The sequence below is a fragment of the Borostomias antarcticus genome (genome assembly GCF_949987555.1).
Source record: "Borostomias antarcticus genome assembly, chromosome: 17".
Lineage (NCBI taxonomy): Eukaryota > Metazoa > Chordata > Actinopteri > Stomiiformes > Stomiidae > Borostomias > Borostomias antarcticus.
In genome coordinates this window covers 5906441-5931795 of record NC_140250.1, presented here as the reverse complement: position 1 = coordinate 5931795, position 25355 = coordinate 5906441, and the positions used below count along the sequence as shown (strand labels likewise).

Sequence of the window (25355 nt, the reverse complement as noted above, 5' to 3'; positions counted from 1 at the left end):
ACCTGTCACTCCTAAGGCCCGTGGACACAGCTGCTTCCACCAACACGCTGCTCAGGTGTCCCTCTGCCTCCATCTACAGGTGAGGGTGGGCGTAGCCTCCTTTGCCAAGGTCACAGAGGAGGGTTCCAAGGTCACAGTGGTGGGTCAACGCAACAAGCATCATACTGATTCTGTCCCTTCATTTTCCAGAAGGAAGCACACAAAAAAAAAAGTTTAACTACTTGAGCCAATATAGGAAGGAAAGGTACGATTTCCAAATTCCCAGAACAGTTTACGGACAGTTCGTTGAGCTGTGGTCACTTGACAACTGACTGACAAATCCCCTTAAAGGAGAATGCTCGTTTTTGACCACCTGGACCCTATTTACAACATATTATAAGACGTTTGACTCACCGAGATCACTTTGGTGTAGTTCGGAGGCATGTAGAAGAAATTAAAAATTCAGCGCAAGCCAGTATGTCCATGAAATGGTGTTGGACGGGGCACCGAGAATGCAGTTTCTAAAAATCTGTTTTCGGCCGCTAAACGGTTTTCATCAATCTGATTTTATGAATAGACAGTTGTGATTCCCCAAAGCGAGGCCTTGTTGTGGTTTTCAAATACGTGGTCTTTAGCCTCTGTAATATGATCTTTAAACGCCTTTCCCCACTTGCTCCAGCACGCACAGGCCAGCGCGCAGACTGGCTATTCTCCGTCTGTAGGCTACACTCGCGGCTCACATTCTCTACGCTACTAGCCAGAGCTTTAGGACGTCCGTGGCGAGCAAAGGAAGCCTGTGGAAGCTGAGATTTGTCCAGGTAGTCATTTTGTTTGGACAATTTGGGTACACGCAAAAACGAACCATTGCTGACGAATGACGACGAGTTCTGGAGTTCACACGGGGTACACACCAGGTAGGGGAGAACCGGGTCAAAAGTCGCGCGGGACAAAAGTCGCGTTCCCATTTTCTCCAGAATGACTGGACCTGCAAATATGTGGTTATACATGCCTACACATATTACCGTGTACGAGCTCCGTTCAAATTTTGTGCGCGATCGCAGCATATTTGACAGAGATATCGATGGAAAACCACTTTTGCCCCATAAAAGTAAAATAATGGTCTCATGAGCATTCTTCGATTGTAAAATTGTGTTCACTTGTTTTAGTTTGCAAACATGCAATTTTCTTAGCATATCTACTGGCTACATGATAACATAAGCTTTCAAGTTTCGTGCGAGCAAGTCGTGCCTGCAAGCCAGGGAGAAATGACAGGAGACCGTGGCGGGACAAAAGTCGCATCCCGTAGAGGGACAGAAGTCGCATTGTGATGGCTTAGAACCAGAGGGGTGCGCGAGTGACATTTGGGCAGAATGAACAGGTGAAATGAAAGCTCTCGGAGAGATCTTTCTAATGCTATTGGTCAGCTTTGTATGCAGTTTTAATGTGAAAGATACATCTTAAATGCAGTCAAGACAAATTATTTTGCCTCTTAACTTTTGTCAAACCCCCTGGTTCCAGTCAATTGGATTATATAGGCTACTTTCGTTTACAATGACGTTACCTTATGAACACAAATAGCTTAACCTATAGGCCTACATAAACACAATAGCCTAAAAACATGTTTATTTACAATGTATTTTCTTTAATTGACAGCATGCCAAGAGTTGGGCTGAGGAAAACGATGCGCGGTCTCTTTAACCCTGAGACCATCAGGCAGGCAGCTCAGGAGGTCGTTGAAGGCTATATATTATTATGATATTATGTCTAATAATACATTTGTTGAAAGTAAAGAGAATTAAATGCCAAAAAAAACACTTTGCAGCAGTGCGACTTTTGCCCCTCTCCTATGAGACTTTTGTCCCGCTCGGCAGGGACAAAAGTCGCATTGCGCTCGGTCCGTTCTCGCCCTATTTATGTTAAGCTCTTATATCCTAGCACGAACATTACAGTTGATAATAGTGAAGGACATGTGCAAGTTGTGTGTCATAAAATGTGGAATCTCTATCTCTATTAATTTCGGAGTAAATGGAATCAAACCAAAAAGTGCGACTTTTGACCCGGTTCTCCCCTACGCACTGAGAAAATAGCCGCTCTGTGCGCATGCGTGCTGGAGCAAGTGGGGAAAGGCGATTGGAGTGGAGATTTTTAGAAACTGCATTCTCGGTGCCCCGTCCACCGCCATTACATGGTTATACTGGCTCGCGCTGGATTTTAAATTTCTTCTACAGGCCTCCGAACTACACCAAAGTGATCTCGGTGAGTCAAACGTCTTATAATATGTCGTAAATAAGGTCCAGGTTGTCAAAAACGAGCATTCTCCTTTAAGTACATCCCCATGCCCACAGTCTGGTGATTAACCACACCTCTCCTTAGGTCAACCTGACCCTTGCTGGCTGAGAAACCACAAATCTGGTCGTCCCACCAAGGACAAGCAGACCAGAGGCGCTCGGTTCTTAGATAAGATGTCCCACAGGCATGGAGCCCCCTATTCTGCCATTCTCTCAGGAACGGATAGGAATGTCTGCACTAATCATTAGATGTTAAAACAAACGACTATAATCCCTTGACTGTCAGTCAGAAGGCCGATAGCTACACACATGTAGATCACTTAATACACAGATCTTCTTGGTACAAACAACGCAGAGTTAACAAACAGTTTTCATAAAAAGCCAACACCCTGTTGTAACAAAAGATTCAGGGGACAGGTTAACCTTAACTAAATAAGTTAACCAGCCACTATCTGCCCTGTGAAGAGATGGAATTATCATTATTGAATAGCTGGGTAGTACTTGGGAACTGGCTCCTCAATCAGACACACTAGCCTACATTTTATAACGCTAATCAAGAGATACCTTTTTACAGGAAACCAAATCCTATGGAGTAAGAGACTATTAGGCTAAGTAAATCTGTTGCTTGAACTCTTTATGGTTCACCAATTACAGTTTACCTCTCCTAGGGTTTTCTAGCCACTGTATTTTAACCCGCACTTGACTATTATTTACGTTCTAGCCATCCGAGGCTACCTTAAAGCGAAAGATCTCCACCTTAAAACCACCCGTCACGTGTAATTTCATCCAGTCTGTTGCGCGATGCTGGAAATTCCAGGGGTGAGTTCAATCTGAAAATGGTGTGCACTACTTTCCTACGGTTTCCGAGTTGAACAAAACGTTTCCTCGAAACTGTGTGAAATGGTGTGCAATGGGCTTTGAGGTAGATTTTCTATCGTTTCGTGGTGGGTGTGTCAGAGTACGTAATGGCCCATAGGGCAGGAGCCTAGCTCCTTGGGTGTGTCAGAGGTGTTGCTGTATCTTCTCAACAAAGAGTGTTGAACATACCACCGTTTTTGTTTTAACAAAGGGTTTGCAACGTTTTTTCTGGGCTGAACTCACTCCCAGGCTTCTTGTAAACGCGGACGAAGTCGGTCGAGTTCTTCCTTTCTCTGAAATGACATCAGTGAAAACAACCGCGTTGGAAGCACTGCTCTAGACGGAATATTTTCGTTACAACTGACAAGGTAGGCTATAACGCACATTGTTTGTTAAAGTGTCAGGGTTAGGGTTAACAATAATCGAGTTCTTTAATGAACAATTTGGACTAGTTATTCAGGCCAGTTTGATTAGGCTGTTTGTGTAGCTCAGTTCTCAGGTAGTGAAAGTTTTAGAGGGGAAATGCTGACATGTTAAGAAATTACATAGCCTAAGTGAATGGACTAATGCAGCAGATGCTTTTTGCTCCCTGTGATGTGTTTGCATCACCAACAGTGTTTGATCAACAGAGTTTTTATTTATTAGGATAAAGGCCTTGTGATGCGCACCATTTCGTTTTCGATGCATATAAGCTATGACAAACACTACATACTGCAACAACAGAAGAGTGTCAAAGTAAATAGTTAGTAATACAATTTCCAATACAACAACGCACAGAATAGACATAAGGAAAGAACACACACACAAAAAAAAAAAGTAAAGAAAACCATGTAGTCTACTGAATGCAGCCTATATTTGAAACACATTGCGTGAATGTGTAATGGATACAACCAGAAAAATGGGGGTAAAAAATAAATCTATATTTTTCCCTGTTATTTCTTAGCTATTTGCGGTAAGTTGAAGTCATAGGTGAGGTCCTGTGATCCAGCCATAAACCCTGTCATGGACACATCTCAGACAGTGGAGACTGAGGAGCTGATGACCTGCCTTCAGATCCAGTTCTACCACCCCCAGCAGGCCTCCAGGGGCCTGTACTGTCGGCTCCCCCTGGACCGCAGACACACGCACCCGGCCGAAGACCCCCTGAGGCTGGGCCGTGACACCAAGGTCTGCACCTTCGCCCTGGCCGACACACGGGTCTCACGTAAACAGCTGGCCCTGCAGGCCTTCCGCACCCCCCGGAGCCCGGACCTGCGATTCGCCCTGCAGAACCTGAGCCAGAAGGGAAACCTGGCGGTCAACGGGTCGGCGCTGGGCTACCTGGAGAGGGCGGAGCTGCCCGACAAGGCCCTGGTCCGCTTCGCCGAGTACGAGATGCTGATTCGCCGGGAGCCAGGCGAGGCTAAGAGCAAGTTCGAGGTGGAGTTTGGGGTGCTGACCGTGCCACCTTCCAGAGAGTTGGGCATGGGGGTGCCCAACATGACGGCCGTCATGGACACTGGTTTAGGCCACGGTGCTACCAATGGCCTCCCAGCTGAGCACAGGAGCCATGCGCCATCAGAGTGTGATGAGACACTGATGTACCAATCATGACTACATGATCTACAGTACAACAAATGTGAATGCTGCCATATACAGTATGAGATGGTTGATAGTTACAGTATGCTATGCTCCCTAACTGCTACGCTGAATGCAAAGCTTGTGAATGGACAGTATTTTTTCTGTTTCCATAGAGATGAGAACCAGAGGTTATTGAAGGAGATGTGCTTATTTATGACACTGTAATAGTATAATTGTTCAGCCGTTTGGTAGTGTGAACTCTATCCTGATGACCAGTAAGTGTTGTAACTACTATTGTGTACTCCATGCACTGTAAACACTGTGTATTGTCGTTGTTGTTTTTTCCATGTGTGTATGTCTCACTGTGTTAACTGTGTACTACTACCAGACATACTGTATGTTCAAATTAATGTTGAATATATCCTGATTTCCTGTCATCATTAAAAAAAGAAGCTGAAAACACTAATTTCACTCTTGTCTTGCCTAATAACATACAATTATTCTCTTATTATTTTCACTAAGTTTTAATGAATACCTCAGCAGGAGTAGCCTACTCTTTTTCATTGTGATGAACAAGTTTTTCCTTTTGAGCTTCTTTCGTTACACTTCCCTCATGAGAGAGAAGTTACCTGTGAGCGGTCAGCCCTCCGAGCCCTCAACCTCCTGCCTGGCCGCCATTTTCAGCCACCAGACCACAATGACGGTGGAGCAGGAGAAGAGAGTCATCGCCACCAGCTCTGAGATGGGCATGGCCCCCGACGCGGGCGCGGACCCCAGGGCTCTCTTCTTGGGCCCCTCCACCTGAAGGAGAAAGCCCCCTTTCAGCCGGCCCTCCTGGAAACACAGATAGACCCCGGAGTCGGACGGCGAGGCCCGGCGTATCAGATGGCCATTTCCCCCGTGGTAGAGGTCCAGGGAGTGGGTGCTGTTCGCCTGGAGAAGGTCCAAATGAGTTGGCTGTGAGTCTCTCTCCCAGTAGATGGGGCTAGTGATGGAGAAAGTGGGTGAAAATACATTGTGGTAATGTCATTAGGTTTGGTGATCATTTGTGATAACATTAGCAGCAGAAGCCAGGTGATTTTGCTTTGTTATCCCGCTAAAACCGTTTTCATGTATGATTGTTGGGATGGTATGATGCCTGTTGTGTTGACTCTCCTCTGTGACCATGGAACCCTCCTCTGCGACCTTGGCAAAGGAGGCTACGCCCACCCTCACCTGTAGATGGAGGCAGAGGGACACCTGAGCAGCGTGTTGGTGGAAGCAGCTGTGTCCACGGGCCTCAGGAGTGACAGGTGCAGCATCCTCAGAAAAGTTGGGATGTCATACTGGCGGGAGTTGGGACAGGTCTGCCTACACGTCTCAATAAGGACCTCTGGGCCGCGGGTAACAGAGACTCCCTGTAGTGCTCCTAGTCTTCTCTGGGCCGCCCCACAGGGAAGGGCCTCATTGTACATGTATGTTCCCACTCCAGCGCTCACATTGCTCATACGGGAATAGCAAAGCCTGATTTGGGACACAGGAAGCAAACCTTTCAATGACAGCACTGGGAGATTAATACAATGCCAAGTCATGACTGTGTATTCCCTAGAGTGTGCACTGACTACACATCCTGTCAAACTCCTTTGCATGACTCGCATAGCAGTTCTACAGCACATTCCCTATGAACTCACCCCACTCTCTTCCTCTCTCCTGGCGCCCCGCAGCGGTTACAGCGCTGCCAGGCGCCCCACAGCGTGAACACCTCCGCCTCGCTCCCCAGCCGCACCGTCAGGTTCCCCCGGGGTGAGGGCCCATGGCCGGCGTGCGACAGCCGCAGGCGTCCCACATCCTGGACCTCCACCTCCAGGCGAGCCAGGGTCCGGCCGCCTGCTCGGCAGGTGTAGAGCCCCGTGTCGTAGACCCGCGTCTCGGCGAATACCAGGTCCTGTCCTCCACCCCTGAGGCGGGACTGCAGCTCGTCAAAGCGGTTCTGGGCGGTGGAGGTTTGGAGCCGTGAGGAGGTTAGAGGCTCGGAGGAGGGCGAGGCAGGGGAGGGTCCGCCGGGGAGTATCTTCATCCGGGAGGCGAGGTAGTTCCTCTGCCTGAAGGGGGGAGGCAGCAGCCTGAGGGGTCTGGCCTGACTGGGCTCTGGAGGAGACTGGAGCACCTGAACCCGTCCTGCCTCGGAGCTAACCGTCGCTCCATACCGAACGTTGGAATGAAAACCCAGAGCCCGCCTCGGTAAATTATCTCCGTACCTGAATGACTTGGCTGTCTTCGGAACCAAGCCTAGCCCGTTAGCTGACAAGTCCTCTTCAGGTATGACTGAGGTGAGGTTGGCTCCACTCCCTTGGTTGGTGTTCATGATTTGTCCACTGGAGGGCGCTCTGCTGGTCTGAATAATTATAGGTGAGCTGTATGCTGCGCCAGTGACGCCCTGGAAGGTCCAGTTGATCCAGGGGTGCTGGGAAGCACCAGGGCAGACCAGAATTGCAGGGTTGAGGCTCAGAAGGGCCACATAACAGACATGCTTACTACCACAGTCAACCACAGGGGCCTCAGCAGAACAGGCTCCAGACAACATCCATGACAGGAGCGCCAGCAGGCTCACAGCGTTGTGATTCATGGTCCCTCAAGAACTCATCTGTGTGAACCTACTATTGTCTAGCCGGTCAGATGTTTTCCCTCTGAAGTTCCTCATGGTCTGACAGACACAAATGACGCTCTTCCTATTCCACCAATGTGTGTATGGTTCCAGAGTATTCTATTGCTCTATGACATCATCAAACAGTCACTCAAAACCAGAGTGCTATAGCAGAATTCTAATTCTAATGATCAATGCATTGATGGGGACTTCAGAGTCCTCTTTTGGCTTTGGAACATCATAATCATAACTTTGACATTACAATAATCATATTGCAATCAGGCAGACACAGCTTTGTTGCACACTATCCCTCTCGAGAACAACACATCCAAAGCTCAGAAATCAATACAAAAAATATTGTTATTCAATAAAAGAGTTCATGCCTTTATTTGAAATACTTTGTTAAATTCTTGACTTTTCCCTACATTTTTGAAACACGTATTTCTTAACAAAGACTTGAAATGTAAGTAGAGTATGGGTGTGATCAGCAATCGTGACATTCTTCAGCTGATGAACCATCTGGCCAGCAGACATAGTATCCTCTTGAGCCTCGAACAGCTTGATCTATTCCTACAGAAAAAAAGATGACACTTTAATATTTGCGTCTTTCACAGTTTTTTTTAATTTGAAGAGACAGGGAACAATAGTACAATTGTGTAACATAGAGCAATGGATAGAATTCCAAGGACACAGGGTGGAGGTGACCACAGTACCAGTGAGGGTCATCACAGGCACACTTCCTCAAAATGTGACCATAAACACCCCATAATGCCTCACCTCAACACTGGAACACCGGCTCCTGCATTCCTGAACCCAAGGGGCGGGGGTGGGTCGCACTGACCACTGCGTAGACCTCTGAGGAACAGTGACACTCCTGCAAGTGTAGAGCAGAATGGAATGGAGTCGAGAGAGACAGAGAGACAAAGTTGATACCATTAGCCAATAATTATATTTACTTCATCATGAGACTATCCAATATTTAATCAACTGTACAGCATGTTAGTCGTTAAGTCATGGAAGGCAGTGAACATACCGTGGTGCGTCTCGTCTCCTGCAGCGTCCGTGACACCTATCCACAGATCAGGGTTCTAACCACCTACAAAGAGCACAAGAGCTAAGAATACCATGGTTCAATTCCAGAGATTATGTATGGAGAAACACATTATATAATCACATTTTAGGACAGTCGTATATAAAATTCTAAATTAAACAATAGTGAAAGTGAAGAGTGATGTGTGGTGTGAATGCAACGACTCAGATGGAAACTGTGCTTTTAAGCGCTTTAGATTAGAAGTCGCAAGAGAAATTTTTATTTTACGATGGCCAATGGACTATTATAGCAATTTCTTGATCATAGTTACTTTGAGAATGATTTAACATTGAGAGCGGCATTGTGGAAAATAGAACTGCCTGACTGCGTTTGGTCTGAGTTGTAGGTGTCGTTCATTCTGGCTCTTCCTGCAGACGAATTATCCTAAAGATGCAAACAAACCTAACAAGGAAACATTTGAGAGTTAAAAGCGGCGACTCAGATCAAATCTGTTTATTAAAAAAATTGAAAATCAAAAGCATAATGTAAAGAAAATGAAATCATACAAGCGCTGCTTTAGGGCATGTATAATCGCAAGATAATTTAACACAAAATTAGACAAATAAAATTACACTGCTGTTTTGGTTTACTATAACAATGCGTCGCAAATCTTGAAAATCGTTAAACACACTCCACACCCAGGTCTGAACAAGTGAAAGCGGTTTTACACTAACATTGTTAGACTAATTACACTAGTCATTGTGTGATTTATTTCACTAACGCTATTCATTGCCAACTGAAAAACCTATTTTGTTGATCAAATCACACAAAGTAGCCCAACTATTCCCTTGTACATATGTCACAGCTGTAGAAGTTTGTATATAGAGAGGGGGAAAGGTCAGGAGAGTCATAGTATTTTTGGCCGTTAACAGTATTGTGTGAAACTGAAATAGACTTCTCAACATCAGGCATAAACCTAAGCTCCAAACAGTCCAAAATCTGAACAAGGAAAAGCAGAACAAAAAGGAAAACCAGTTCAAGCAAAAAGACGAAACCGAAGACATAAAAAGCGTTTTTTTGTTGTTTTTTTTTTTGTACGGTTCCCGCAATACAGTATCTTCCAGTAAGTCACAGGCGAGCGCAACGCAATCCGCCACTGACGAGAGAGGGGGGGGTATAGCGCCACGTGCATCAGGAGACGACGACGATCTTGTCAGATATTCTAAACCTGGAAAGAGAGCAAATCACACAAGTCAAGCGCATTTTACTCGCGCGAGGGCTTTATCAAAACGTCCAGAATTCAAGAAGGCATATCTAACTAGCGATTTTACATTAATCTCGAATCTTTAGCTGATGAAGCGAGTATATAAACATTGAGTTAATGGAGCTGATGCAAAGACTCAATTTCCTAACGACCTAAATTTGGGCCTCAGAGCCTGCCTGAGGTGCACTTGGAGCTACGGTAAATAGGCAGGCTGGATTAGAGTGATGAGCTGCCCTGCCTCTCATGTCTCACCTTATGTGTCTGTCTAGTAGGTGTAGCGGGGTGGAGGCGGAGGCACCCTGTCCGCCGTATAGGGGTCCCTGGGGTGGGGCGCTCCGTACACCGGAACCCTGGACACCGGGGACAGCCGGGACCGCTCATACGCATAGCCGTTACCTGCCGAGGACACAGGGGGAGGGGGGGCTCTCCTGATGGGACTGCGGTCCCGGGCGTAGTACGAGGACGGAGGGGGCGGGGGCAGGGGGCGACGCTCGTACGGGTCGAGGGCAGCGGACGCGGCAAGGCGCTCCCTGACGAGGGCAGAGGGTGGGGGGGGAGGAGGAGGGGGAATGGATCCGAGCCGCCTATTGTCGTAGGCCGCGACGCCGTACGGGCGAGCTCTGTATTTCTCGTAGTAATCCACCACCCCGTAGCTATCCCTCTCGCGCTCGTAGGGTCGCTCTGCATACATAGACCTCCTGAGGGGAGGGGGTGGCGGTGGCGGGGGACCAGGGTAGCCCATGCGGCCTCGGTAAGGGGGCTCGGGCCTCTCACCAGGGAAGCGGGGAGGCCAGTAACCGGCTCTCTCTGGCGGGGGCGGGTAGTCTTCCTCCTCACCCCTGGATCTGCTCTTTGATATCTGAACGTGAATACGTTTCCCTGGGGAGGAGAACCTTTATTATCAACCACACACTGGGGCGAGTGCTCTAATTGAAAAGAAACCTCTCAAAAATACGATTCCGCACAGAGATAAGGGGCATTTTACTCACCCTGGAATTCTGCGTTGTCCAGGCCCTTTATGGCGTCCATGGCCTCGTCAGAGTTTGCCATGTGCACGAAGGCAAAGTTCTTGACGATGGCGCACTCCGTGACAGTGCCGTACTCCTCGAACAGAGCGCGGAGCTCGTCGTCGAAGCCCTTCTCCACATTGGCCACGTGAAGTTTGACGGGGGCCTGGTTCTTCCCCCTGCTGGGCTCCACGTTGATGGGCCTGCCGTGCAGCTTGTGAAGGTGCAAGCTCCGGATCGCTTTGGTGGCAGACTTGCGGTCGTCCATGTGGACAAAGGCATAATTCTTGTACTTGGCACATTCAGTCACAGTGCCATATTCTGTAAAGAGAGCCTCGATTTCATCCTTCTCCGCCTCCTGGGCGAGGTTTCCAATGAATATCTTCACCATCTTTACTTGAGCCTAATTGAAGGTGAATCAATACACACATAATCCAAATTAGTTGCTAATTTTAGCTGTGTGACTCACTGTTTCCTTTTCATACCCCCACCCTACCCCTGACCCCTGCCTCTACCTGGACCCAGGCACACTCACACACACACCAGTCCTGGGCTCAGATCCCCCTCCCCTCACCCGGGTCGTTTCCCATTCCTACCCCCTCCCTACCCCTCCCCCTGCCTCTATCTGGGCCCAGGCACATTCACGCACACACATACACCAGTGTTTGCCATGTCTCTCCTATGATGTTTTTAGCCTTACTCTGAAAATGTAATTTAATGTAATGTACTGCTTTATAAATGTTCTTAGCCAGTAGACAAAAAAACTCCAGGAGCTTGCTCGATCGCCTTGTTGAGAGGGGTCAGGGAAGAATTTTTACAGCTCACTTATCTGGCCCCCGGGTGATACTGGTTTTTTACTTCCCTCTGGAATATGTAGGGGTGGGTCGTATGCCCACCTTCCTTGTTCTCTGTAAAGCGCATTGTGTTCCCTCTGGGTATGAAATGCGCTATACAAATAAAGCTTTGACTGATTGATTGATTGACTGGGAAAGTTTGCAAATACTACTAACGCATCATCACCACCACAAATAGCTGGCCAGTTGGCTTAGTTGCAACATCAATGTGCAACCGGGAACACAGGCCTGGCTAGCGACGCATAAAGTGTTCAAAACCCTAATAGTTAAGATTCTAGTTAGAAAAGCGTAACTTGGAGTGTGGTGAAGCCAACGTCGTTAACGATACTCCCGTTCCTCCGGTTAGTAGGAAAACACTTCCGCCTGTTTTCTAGCAGGCCTAGCTATGATAGCCAGCGTTAGCTTGTGGCTAATACTAGCTAGTTAGCTCGCATTCAATTTGAGTGGCTAACCTATGCTGGCTCATTGAATCAGATTATACAACTCGAACTGAGAGGTGACGTTAATATCGTAAAACAGCCTCGGTACATTAATCTGCCGATAGACTAAGCATCTAGTTTCGCTAAATGGTAAAGGTAGACAGTTTCTCACCTCGCACTTCGACTTCGGACGGAGCCTCTGAAATCTGACGCTCCCGGAAATCTCGTCACGTTCTAGACCAGCGTTTGATTGGTGAATTACACTGTCGGTTAAACCAATAGACCCAACGGCTGATGACTTGCCATTGTTTCATAGGACAAATCGACAAGCGTGGGCGTGGTGATTAAACTGCATTGATCAAATAAAAGCTAGCGACATGCATACTATGCAATTGCACAATATACTTTGCATTATTGACATGCGTTTGTGTGGCAAAAGAAAATTGATCTTTATGTGTGTGTGTGTGTGTGTGTGTGTGTGTGTGTGTGTGTGTGTGTGTGTGTGTGTGTGTGTGTGTGTGTGTGTGTGTGTGTGTGTGTGTGCGTGCGTTAATTCTGATGACTCCGAGGAACTCCCACAGTCTATTAGAAAAAAACAAAATAATTAAATACCATTGCCATGACTGTCAAAAGTCTTAACTTTACAACCCCTGTCTGTCATTTTCTCTCCTTTTCTCTGTTTATCTTTTTTGATCATTCTCTTGTTTGATCATTGAAAATGTGTTACTTTACCAGTTAAGTGGCAGTACAACATGATTAATAAGAATTATTTAGTCATAATGACCTTTGTGGGCTTGGTCTTGTTGTTTATGGTCGGCTGCGGAAGATAATATGCGTGATACTCTGCTGCTTCTTTGCTGGTGAGATGGATATCCCCTTAAAAATATATGCTCCTTTTAGAACAATGAGTGGATTTCATATTTCCAACCATTTTGTCTCAGGCAGTGGTATCATGACATGTTCTCTGTCTTTCCACCCGACTACAACAGGAACGACACTGAGTACTGTGACAAAACTCTGTACCAGTTTCGTTTCTCTATCTCCATCATATTTGTTGTAGATGTTGCTACTCGAATGAAGTCTGTCTCTCACCATCAGGTGATGGTGGATTTCGGTGTGTTATCATTCATTCATCCTTCCATTCATTTTGTCATTCAGTCATTTCATTCATGTCTTTTTGTGTCCAGGCAGTCCCCCCCAACTACAGCCAGAAACATAAACTACAACTGTACTTTGAAAACTACAGCCACAGCCTCTCTGTACTAAACTACAACCTCACCAGCGAGAATAACAACCACACCCAGACCCTGACCATCCTCAATGACAACCTCACTGTGACCACCCTGAACCACACCCACACTCTGACCACACACAGAGCCTGACTGATGGAAACCACAAGACCCTGATCAATGTGAATGACAATGACCGTGGGCCACTACCAGCCTTTGACCATGGTACCCTACTGTGACAGGACCATATATCTGTTTGCATTCTTGTCTGCCACATTGGTGCACCTGTGTTGGCTCTCTTGTACAGTTTTATGAAACCGGTGGATTACTTTGTGAAGTCAGTCTTTTTTTTATTATTTATTAAATCAAATAATTATTTTTTCATACACTGCACTGTAACTTTTACTCTTGTATTTTATTTTTCCTGCATTTTGTATTTAACGTCCTTTTATAATGTGTTCTTGCACTTTGTCTTGATGCTTTTAATGTCTCATGTAAAGCACTTTGAATTGCCTTGTTGCTGAAATGTGCTATACTTGCCTTGCCTCACCCTTGAAGTCTCTTTACTAATGTAAACGTACTATAGATAAAAAGTGAAAAATGTTTTTCACTTTGTATCTGTTTGAAGCTTGTGTGCACGTGTAACAGGTGTGTGCATGTGAAACAGGTGTCACTGCTGCGTTGCTCCTCCCTTCTACTCACTTGTCCATGCTGGGTTCGATCTCGAGTACTCTGACTTGCCAACTCATGACCGCCTCTCATAAACAAGGCTTTAGCCAGCTATGCTACCGAAAGGTGGGAGGAATTAATAGGAGTGAAATTAACCAATTCAACTTGGTTGTGAATAAAATCACTAAATGAGTGTATGGCCTCTTTGGTGTTATGTGATACAGAGTTGATCAGCAACAGTATGTCAATGATTGAGTAAGATATCCCAAACATCAGAGCAACATACCCTGTAAAATACTTTCTGGTGTCAGATTGAGGATATCAGCTCTAGTTATAAAGTGTTTGTTACCGGAGGATTTTACAGACATCTGGATCAGGAAATACTAGTAGTGTTGAAAGCCATGCCTTGTGGGGCATGTCAAAACATCTTATCTCAAAAACAGTGTCTTCAAACTTGACGCAGGATGATGCAAACTTTGTAGCCACACAAGCACACAAACACACACACACACACACACACACACATGCATGCACTAAATTGAGCTCACGCTTGGAAGAATCATTCCTGGCACGAGATTGAGACAAGTAAGACATACAATAGGCTACTGTTATGAATATTTATATATTATGTACACATGTAAGTCGTGTTTTTATGTTCTGAATTGTGTTGTAATGAATTTGACATTTCTGTACTATTCTTAGCACTTTTTTCTCATCTAAATTCTTCAGTAAAAAAATAACAGTTGTTCTTGAGAGTGCATGTTGACTGTGCATTGACATGACTGAAAACATCATCCTTGTTCATCTTCTCCTCCATTTTATAGGCATTAACGAGTCACAAAGATGAATCAGACAGACAGTCCTGCACTTACAGCAATAGTAGGTACTTAATCTCACTTAATATCACAATACACTGTACTGTTATTGTTGTTGTTGTTGTTGTTGTTGTCAATATACTGTGTATTCTAGCTTGTGGTCAGTCTCTCTCTCTCTCTCGCTCTCTTTTATTCTCTTACTCGCTCACTGTACAGTTGTGGTGAATATCATCATTTGGATGGTTTTGATAGCAGCTCTTGGAATAGGTATGTACTGTAGTTCTGATTAAGTGGTCTATCTCATTGCAAACATAATGTCTGTGTTCTACTAATCTGATGAGAGAGCTGTTGAGAGAAAATCCTTGGAGGAAACTGTAATCTGAAGAATGTATTCTCTATATCACACAGTATTTTCAGCTAAGTGTTAGTAGAAATATATCGTAAAGGCATCTTCTCTCAGAAGGGTTTTACTGTATATTCAGTGCATAATGGCACCTACAACCTACTCATCTCCCATGTCTCCCTGACTGTAGGGGCCATGCATCTGACCAGCTGCCCCCTGAAGCCTTACATCCCCGTCTACCTCCTGGTCATCAGCACGTCGTCCATCGTCTCCCTGCTGATGGTCTACGTCAAGGGCACACTGCCGGAGGGCCGCCTCACCACCGTGTGTTTGGTCTGCCTCCCCCTCCGCCATTTCTTCAACGTCTGCTGGCTCATCGCAGGTGTGTGTGTGTGTGTGTGTGTGTGCGTGCGTGTGTGTTTCTGCATTTGTGAAACTCATGGTGGATTACCTCATAGAAACAGGAAAAGATGCAATCACGGGGTGCAACTTGTTGGACAGATACAGGAGGATGCAGGAAGTTACCAAACTATCTGGGGCAGCCATTACCAATAGTATGCTCTTACTTTGTATTTCCTATTTCTGTGTCTGTCTCTAGGAACCGTGTGGGTGTATTCCATATATCCTCCCAACTATGACTCCCCCAATGGAGAACGCTACTGCCAGAAAACGGTGTACTTGTTTGCGTTCTGGTTCACCTGCCTGTACTGGTTGTTAGCGGGTGCAACGTTAGTCTGCGGGGGGCTCTACCTCATCTACATGTGTGTGAAGTCTTCACACGCCTTCAGGGGACATCATTTGTTTCCCTCGGGTCACGACAGGTCATATGGAACTGCTGAGGAGGCCTGACGGCTCTTTAGTGTTTTAACTGACATAACTTGGTTTACCCCAGGGAAACTCCTAGGCTGCGTTCTAGATCGTGTACTTCCATACTATATAGTATGCCAAAAATTGATGTAGTATGTCTCAATACATAGTATGCCATATGCAGTATGGCAAAAAAAAATACCAGGACATCCTACTACATTCGGTCGTATTTTTCAGTGTGCAAGCCAACACACTTTTCTGGCTATACTGACCCACACTCCTGTGCTCAGCTGAAATTATGTCACATGTGCAAGTCACGCAGGAGGCATTTTGATGAATCCCAGCTGTGGACCAATGTCGCTTCATGGACAGTGACGGATGTGGTCAAATTTCAAGGTGCAATGTTATGACAAGGTAGTATGTCCCAATTGGATGCATACTGCGTGCAAAGTATGTACTTTCTAGGGACAGCTGGAGTATGTACTGGTAGTAAAAGGTAGAAGTATGCAGTTCAGAATGCAGCCCCATACACAGGTCTGGGTCAACATAACCTGTTCAAATTCTTACATGTAGGGGGAGTACTGTAGTAGCCCAAAGTCAGGCCCGAAATACCAGATCTATGGGTAGCTACATCCTTTATCCTTTTTTGGCACATTCTCTACACAAGTGTGCCCTATTGCTAGTGCTACTAAATACTGGATAATAAAACACATTTAATAATACAGCGTTTTCAGTTTATTCAATTTGTCATGATATTCACTTTATGGCAATGTGTGAGTTGTCATGTAGCCTCATTATTAAATGTGTAATGTGTTTATAGTGCAATTGTGTTCTTTGTAAATCATTTGTAAAATCCCTTGCTTTGTCTAAAGTTTCACTCAGTCTGCTGTCTCTATGTACTGTAGGCTGTTATGTCATCGGGTGTTCAGGTGAGCAATCCAATAGAAAATGAAAAAGTAACCAACCAATAAAACGGTTTAGTGCTCCACCGAAGGTTTGTGCTTGCTGCATTCCCAAAATACAGAAGTGGACAAAATTGTCGGTACCCTTCGGTTAAAGAAAGAAAAACCCACAATGGTCACTGAAATAACTTGAAACTGACAAAAGTAATAATAAATAAAAATGTAATGAAAATGAATCAATGAAAATCAGCAATTGCTTTTGAATTGTGGTTCAGGAGGAGGAGGAGGAAGAAGACAAATGAGAATTAAAAATATCTTTAAAATCATGTGTCTTGCATTAGCATGTCTATTCTGCATCACTTAGGGCTTGATTTCACAACCTTAGACAACAAGGGCGATTCATGATCTTGTTGAACTACCTGCCAAGTAAGAGGCCATAGATGGCAACCCAGCAGACAGGAAAGACCAGGTTACAGACCAGGGAGGGAACTGGCAGTTTGGCCTTTGCTTGGCCTTTTAAGAATCTGGAGGATGGTTTGTGGAGGACAGTCTGATTATGCAGAGAGCAAATGTGTCAATTGACCCAAAAATGTGGGAGGAAGGGTTTGATAGGTTTTACAGTTTTTGAGAAAAACGGAGTGATGGACCTCAATTCTTGCCATCTTAAAGCATAAGGATGTTTCTGCCTACGTTTTGTTGGTGGTTGTAAAGTGATAGCCGTACAGCTGATTTGGTATTAATTTGGTAGGCTATTAATTCAATGTTTTAAACTTTAGACGCATTCATGCATGGAAAGTCAGACTTCCTAGGAAGAAGAAGGAGATTTAGAATTTTAGCAAATACAAGACGGACAGGCAGCTGAGCTGCTCGGCCCATAATTACACAAAAAATGGTTTAAAGATGCTACGAGCATTAATTAAGCTATTTTGTAAACTCACATTTTTGGTCCGAGGTGAAAATATGTGGTTTAGTCAAGAACACACAACAATCAAAATGTCTTTCTAACCCCTTTAAGCCACATATTGTTTTGTTTTGATGTTTCAAAGTGGTAGTGTCTGGGAGAAATGCAGGTGATGTCCAGTCATGGCTGTGTGAAGGACCCAAATGTTTTCTCTTTGTGTAGAAAAGAGTGATAACAAAGTCATTCTCATTTGAGAAGTAGTTCTTTTGATATTTTTATGCTGTGTGATCCCTGTTTATCATCAAAATGAACTACATTGTCAATGTTTACATTCACTAGAGATACAGGTATCTGGATTTTTTTTCTGGTGCTCTCTAGCTCCCTCCACAGGTCAGCCTGCCGTTGGACTGTTGTACAAATCAACTGCGGAACATGGCAACTCCTCTGAAAATGTTGTATTTACTTTAACCTTGTATCTACCTTATGGCCTGTATGTATGTATGTATGTATGTATGTATGTATGTATGTATGTATGTATGTATGTATGTATGTATGTATGTATGTATGTATGTATGTATCTATTAGTCTGATTGGCTCTACTGCATAGAATCCTATGCAGTCAGACGAATAGATACACCTGTGTAAAAACAAGATGGGAGCTCATCACAGCTGTGCCTGATGACGTGAATCTCACTCGCGTGTCCGAGTGACCAATCAAATCGCCCCTTCCCATGCACCCCGCCTCCACGTCAAAGTCCTGCCTAAACGAGCGAGAAAAACTGAATGAACTAGTAATAAATTAACACCTAAATGAGTTAGAAAAAACGTGACAATTGTAATTTTATTTATTAACATTTGTGAACATGATCGTTCTGTTTAGCCTATAGCCTAATTCAGAAGAATGCGTTTTATTTTTTAGAAGAGAAACATATCCAATTCCTACTACGACTAGGCCCTCGCGGACAGTAGGCTACTTGGCATCAATTTGATCCCATCTTCCTCCCCGGGACTACATTTAGGCCTACAAACAAGTGAGATGGCAGGTAAATCAAGGAACTCGAGCGGGTTATGGACGGTGGAATAATAGGCTACGTGAAGTTTATTGAGTGTCTTCACGTTGGCTTTGATGCATGCTTAAGCTGATTCTATGTCTCACCCGTACTGTTACAACAAGCGATTAATTTGTTTTCTATATCTACAGATAAATTGAAAATCAAGGAGCTTGTTTCTAAGTGCCAGGAAGCCAGGGACATGGCGTATTGTCCCTACAGTAGTTTCCCTGTCGGTGCTGCAATATTGACAATAGATGGCGCTATAATCACAGGTAATCCATACCAGGTGGACAAGGTCATTTCTGTAGTCACAACGCAGTGGTTAATTTCTATTTACGGATATTTGTTACAGGTTGCAATGTCGAAAATGCCTCTTTTGGGCTCACAGCGTGTGCAGAGAGAACAGCGATACAGAGAGCAGTAGTAGAAGGTCACAGACAGTTCACTGCCATCGCTGTTACATGGTGAGACATCCGAAAGAAATCTGAAACGGCACCCTAGCCTACTTATGTCATTGCCAATCTCTCTCTCTCTCTCTCTCTCTATATGTAGTGACATCAAGGACAGTTTTGTTGGGCCATGTGGAGCTTGTAGACAGGTTCTTATGGAGGTGAGACCATATGAGTTATTACAATTTGTTGTAATTATTTCGCTCTACAAATTAGACTTGTAATAAGTCATATAATAATCAGGTGAGTGAAAACTGAGCAGTCACCAATTATGTCTGTACACCACATTCTTTATCCTTCTAGCTTATTGTCTTGTAAAATGTATAAGTAAGTGACATAAAACTATATCTATAACATGTTACTGCTTGTTTTATAGTTACATTACACAATGATTTCATTACAGTGTCATGCCTAACTACCTCTATCCCTTTCACTGTCTGTCTCTCTCTCTCTCTCTCTCTCTCTCTCTCTCTCACACACACACACACACACTCACTCACTCACTCACTCATTCACTCTCTCATATACACAATAGTTTGGAACAGACTGGATTGTTTACTTAACAAAGCCAGATGGATCATACAAAGAAACCAGCCTCAAAGAACTATTACCCCTGGCTTTTTCCCCTGCCCACCTCACAAAAAAAGAATAGGCTATATTTATGATGAGGTTCCAGCAGTGATTCTCAAACCGTGGGATTGGCTTTTCAGGGCGGCACAGGACATGTACAGAAACAGTGCAGAGAAAGGAAAATGTGAGATAATAAATGGATGTTTATATGGAAATGATGATTATAAAATTATAAAAAAATGTCAAAAGTCGTTCCTTGTCATTTTAATCCACACTACAATGATAACTTTAACTAATGTACAGTAAACATGTTTTCCCCCACCCATGATGCATGTTCCTTTATAGCAATCGGAAAGCAGAAATGTGTAATTTCTTTTTGAATGAATATACACTAACCTCTGGAATCCTAACATGTAAAACAAGGATTAAACAAGCCAGGAAGGTTTTACATATACACTGTTGATTTGAAAAGCAGAATTGTAGAACTATACTTTTACTGGAACACTCCCAGCCCCCCAGTGGCAGTGTTTGTTCTCTGTATCTGTGTTCCTGTGGATTCCCCTTGTGTTGGTGGCTCCGCCCGTTGACCAATGGGCTGTGCACGTGGTTGTTCTCCCTCTTTCCGGTTTGCACACCACTCAGACCAAGCCCCCAGGAATCGAAATCTAAAGTGAAGGCCTATTGAACCGCGCCATCTTGGCTAGATTTGTAGTCACTTGGCTATTTCCGGTTACTTTTGACTTGCGCAGTTGAGCTTCTCTGGCCGACGCGCGTCCACGAAAAAGTTCACATTTCTCTGAAATGTAGACGCGCGTTCCCGGCTCTCCCCGCTTTGATTTAGCAATGAAAACCGGCTTGCATATTAACCTGTTTTTGTCAAATATATCAATTGGAGAAATTATTTTTTGATCCTGGCATCTTAGTTTTAACAAGTTAAATATAATTGAACATGTTTTGTTTGCTAGTAGATGGTATTCATTCCGTTCGTGATAACGTTATTGCAGCCAGGCTAAATTCCTCCAGGGAGCCAGTGACAGGCGAGTTGAAGAGCTTCACTCCCCGCCAGCAGGAGCTCTGGCCGCGGCTACCGCATCTCGGAAAACCCGCTGAGTTCGTGGCTGCTATTTCACACTCGCCCTTGATCAATCCCAATACCGATCCATGGTAATAATGAATCAATCGTTCAGATCAGATCGGCAGTGCTGCATGCATGTTACAACATCATTGTTAGCTTTATTAACATAACCATAGCCTACATTTATCTCTCTAACGTTAGGCTATCCATCTTACACCAGTCGGCCATTCGATAGCTGGAAGCGGTCAACGCCAACGTTGACTGAAAACACCCAAACTCAGTGTATCGTTTCATCTTCATGCTACACATCAACTCCTTTACATTGTATGTGAATAAATTCCTGTTATTCTAAAAATATCCCATTTCTGTCCATTCCTGGAAAAGGCTAATAATTGCTGTCAAATGATCACTCCAGTTTATCACCGTATCCCACTACCATTTCAACTATGCACAGGAGGTTGTCTTGTGGTCATTTTCATTAAAAAATGTGAACTTTTTCGTGGACGCGCGTCAGCCAGAGAAGCTCAACTGCGCAAGTCAAAAGTAACCGGAAGGCCAGAAAAGCACAACTGCGCAAGTCAAAAGTAACCGGAAATAGTCAAATGACTACAAATTTTGCCAAGATGGCGCGGTTCAATAGGGCTTCATTGTTGATAGCGGCCAGTGAATGGAGTGGCTGTATCCAGTTTATATAATACATCCATGACTCAGACGCTATTAGCGTAGCAGCACACAAAACGTGGAAGCCTGGAGTTTTTCTTTTGGTTAATAAAACCACAAATGCGCAAAGACTAAACTGTTGTCTCCGACTCAGTGCTTATAGCTAAACGCTACAATACTATTACTGAGACACAAAGTATAATTTGTTTGTGTAGTATCTGTCAATAGGCTGTGTATTGGCAATGGAAAATGAACTGTGGCAAGCAGTGAAGCTCCTGAAGCTCCAAACTGGGGCTTTGAAAATTTGAACGGCCCCTGAGTAGCTAAAGTAAGCTAAAGTAGTAGTTTTTTGTGTACAAAGCAGAAATTGATTTGCAATGGGAAACGGATAAACGGGAGAATGACAACATGCACCTCAGAATGACGTTATAGATATCTTGAATAAAAATTCTGACTAGTCAAAATGTGATTTTGACAAGTCAAAAAAAGGTTGATATCTGTAATGTTAATACCGGATAGTCAGGTCTAGTTAATAAATGTTAAAACGGCTTGCCATAGTTCCATAGTGTTAGGATGCACATGGGCCAGCCAGTGTCTGCCAGCTGGAGGAGTCAGTGATGATAATAAACTACATTTTCAAAAACGTTTGATACGTTGAATAGGAACATTTTAGTACCACTTTGGAAACTGTCTGTTTGAATATGAGCCAATATTTTGCAATCTAGTGTATAAATAACTGAGTCAAGGTTATTGAATAACAGCAAAGCATACGAATAGGCCAATATACACGTGTCACTCCTGCCTTATTTGACCAACAATGCCAGCTGGCAACCTGAGACTGAAACCTCAGAGTTTAAACATAACCTAGAAACATGTAAAAGGATTTTGATTAGCAGGTGGTGCATTGACCTTTTAATTAGGCTATGTGGAAAAAAGTGTGTGTGTGTGTGTGTGTGTGTGTGTGTGTGTGTGTACATGCGCGTGTGTGTGCGTGTGCATGCAATATTTGCTAAAAATATAGCATTGAATTATTTGTTTTAAATTTTAAAAAAACTATTGAACTTTAACATGTCCATGACTTCTCACCAGTTGTGTTTTGTGTTTTTCTTACGTCAGTAATACCGTTTGTACGGTGGCCGACGCGTGCAAATCACAACGGCAAATCCGGAACACAACGGCAAGTTCAAAAAACACAACCGCAAAGTTCAAACACAACAACAAAGTTAAAAAACACAACAGCAAGTCAGAAAACACAACTGCAAGTCGGAAACACAAACGCAATACAGAATACACAACAGCAAGAGAGAAAACACAATCGCAAATTGGAAACCACGATTGCAACTCCCAAAAACACAACGACAAAAACCAGAAATCACATTAGAAATGTGTCAACCGGAAAGGGATTTACTACTTGTTGAATCTGATTGGGCAGCTATAGTGTCAATAACAGTGGGACATGTGCGGGAAGCGAATATTTAAATTAATTTGAAATGATACGTTTAATGACTGGGTTTAAGAATGGAACTATTTTTCTCCCACATGCAGGAGCCTATCTTGCCTCCTGCCAGGCTGTTATCTTGCCTCCTGCCAGGCTGTTGTTATAAATAAGAAGTTCTTAACTACTTGCCTGGATAAATAAAGGTTATTGATTGCTGATGAGCTAGCTAGCTAATTGTCATTGATGTCATATCAAATATTGGACATTTTAATCTATAGCTAGTGACCTGCTTTAGGAGGCTAGTGGCCTCTAAGTAGTTTGCACAAAACAGCTGATCAGACGTTACGATGCATAGCCAGGCTCTTGGCTAGTCTATGTGACACCTATGGCAATAATAGCTAAAATAATGAAGATATGTTTTGAGTATATCTGTGGTGGTGATATGATAACATTCATATACAGAGAGAGGACGAGTAGTTGTTTTGTTGTATATTCAATATACAACAGCCCACTGAGCAAAGACACGTCTAAAAGACGTCTTTTAGATGTCTTTTTTGACTTTTTAGGACGTCCAAAGACATCCAATTAGGAGCCAGAATGAATGTTTTTTTTGAACGTTCAGATATTGGACCCGTTTTGCACGTCCACAGACGTCTTAGAGGGGTCCAAGCCAGATGTTTGAATATCGAGGGGTCCAGCAGACGTACAAATGGGGTTCTGGACCGACGGACGTTATTAAGACATGATCTGAACGTCTCCCTGACGTTGCGTGTTTGCTGGGAGAGATCATCTACAAAATAGATTACATCCTAATTCGTAGCATCATCCATTAATCCCGAGCAGCCTCCCAACACTTGGCCAACTCAACATCTGTCCTCTGAAAGGAAATCAGGTTATTGCGTGTCATAGGTGGCTGGGTAGGCTCGGACACAAGGTTTTTACTCGGGAGCATGCTCTGACTACGAGCACTTGTGTCAGCGGTAGGTGAAGTGGGCATAGATGGAACTGGGGCAGTTGATGAGTCAGACAACTCAGTCGCGAACACGGTATCAACCAAGTCCTCACTCAGTCCTGCGCACGGGTAGGCTACATGCGCACACAGGGAACACTTCAGGAAACCTAGCTCTGGGCCAACACATCAGGCTGTAGAACAGAGGGATATGTTCCAAAACCTCCAGCATAGGCATAACCCTGCCACCAGCAATATCGTTACCGAGCAAGAACATTTACACCTATTGGAAAAGACGGACGCACCTTACACTCCACTGGCTATCACAACTGAAGTGTACCAGATGGAGAGGCACCGACACATAGCTCATTTCGATGTCCTGCACCAACACTAGAACCAGTGGAAGACTTTTCAGAGAAAGGCAGAATATCAGAGAGTATAAAAGACTGGGCTGCTCCCGTATCTCTCAATATGCGCACTGGATACTGGTCCGCCGCCGTGCCACAGAGAGACACCCACCCACAGGAACGGTGCGTAACCAGGGTGCAGTGAACCGCGCACTCCACCCAACTGGCGCTACTGGTTGCACCAAACCAACCTCCTTGGGGTGTTTGCTGGGCTGCGACATTTTGCGTTTCAACATGAAGCAGTCGGCCCTTACTCCAGCCAACCAGCTAACGTCAAAAACACTAGGACAATGAATGAATGATGATGCTACGAATTAGGAGGTAATCTATTTTGTAGAGAATGATCTCTGTTGTATATTGAAATAATATACAACAAAACAACTACTCGTCCTCTCTCTGTATATGAATGTTATCCCATCACCACCACAGATATATTCAAAACATATCTTCATTATTTTCGCTATTATTGCCATAGGTGTCACATAGACTAGCCAAGAGCCTGGCTATGCATCGTAACATCTGATCAGCTGTTTTGTGCAAACTACTTAGAGGCCACTAGCCTCCTAAAGCAGGTCACTAGCTATAGATACAAATGTCCAATATTTGATATGACATCAATGAGCTAGCTAGCTAGCTCATCAGCAATCAATAACCTTTATTTATCCAGGCAAGTAAGAACTTTTTATTTATAACAACAGCCTGGCAGGAGGCAAGATAACAGCCTGGCAGGAGGCAAGATAGGCTCCTGCATGCGGGAGAAAAATAGTTCCATTCTTAAACCCAGTCATTAAACGTATCATTTCAAATTAATTTAAATATTCGCTTCCCGCACATGTCCCACTGTTATTGACACTATAGCTGCCCAATCAGATTCAACAAGTAGTAAATCCCTTTCCGGTTGACACATTTCTAATGTGATTTCTGGTTTTTGTCGTTGTGTTTTTGGGAGTTGCAATAGTGGTTTCCAATTTGCGATTGTGTTTTCTCTCTTGCTGTTGTGTATTCTGTATTGCATTTGTGTTTCCGACTTGCAGTTGTGTTTTCTGACTTGCTGTTGTGTTTTTTAACTTTGTTGTTGTGTTTGAACTTTGCGGTTGTGTTTTTTGAACTTGCCGTTGTGTTCCGGATTTGCCGTTATGATTTGCACGCGTCGGCCACCGTACGTTTGCCATGATTGGGTGATTCAGGTAATTTATTAACAAAGTGG

At 44.2% G+C, this 25355-nt stretch overlaps 2 protein-coding genes across 3 annotated transcripts; one reads left to right on the top strand and one right to left on the bottom strand.

Moving 5' to 3' along the window:
* Positions 1 to 4127: 4127 nt before the first annotated feature.
* On the top strand, positions 4128 to 4718 carry tifa (TRAF interacting protein with forkhead associated domain; the record flags this gene model as incomplete). Its single annotated transcript, XM_084451643.1, has 1 exon — positions 4128 to 4718. One exon carries the CDS (start codon positions 4128 to 4130, stop codon positions 4716 to 4718), a length of 591 nt encoding a protein of 196 aa, XP_084307769.1.
* Positions 4719 to 7684: 2966 nt separating this feature from the next.
* Positions 7685 to 12085, bottom strand: LOC311320458 (RNA-binding protein 4.1-like). 2 transcript variants are annotated; one of them, XM_084452212.1, is made up of 7 exons: positions 12055 to 12085; positions 10592 to 11012; positions 9855 to 10481; positions 8670 to 9566; positions 8342 to 8404; positions 8086 to 8182; positions 7685 to 7878 (listed from the first exon to the last, which is right to left on the bottom strand). In XM_084452212.1, the coding sequence occupies exons 2-3, from the start codon at positions 10998 to 11000 to the stop codon at positions 9868 to 9870; spliced, it is 1023 nt and encodes a 340-aa protein (XP_084308338.1). In that variant the 5' UTR covers positions 11001 to 11012; positions 12055 to 12085; the 3' UTR covers positions 7685 to 7878; positions 8086 to 8182; positions 8342 to 8404; positions 8670 to 9566; positions 9855 to 9867. The 2 variants fall into 2 exon arrangements, with proteins under 2 accessions (XP_084308338.1, XP_084308337.1); XM_084452211.1 differs by having other exon boundaries at positions 8342 to 9566.
* Positions 12086 to 25355: the final 13270 nt, after the last annotated feature.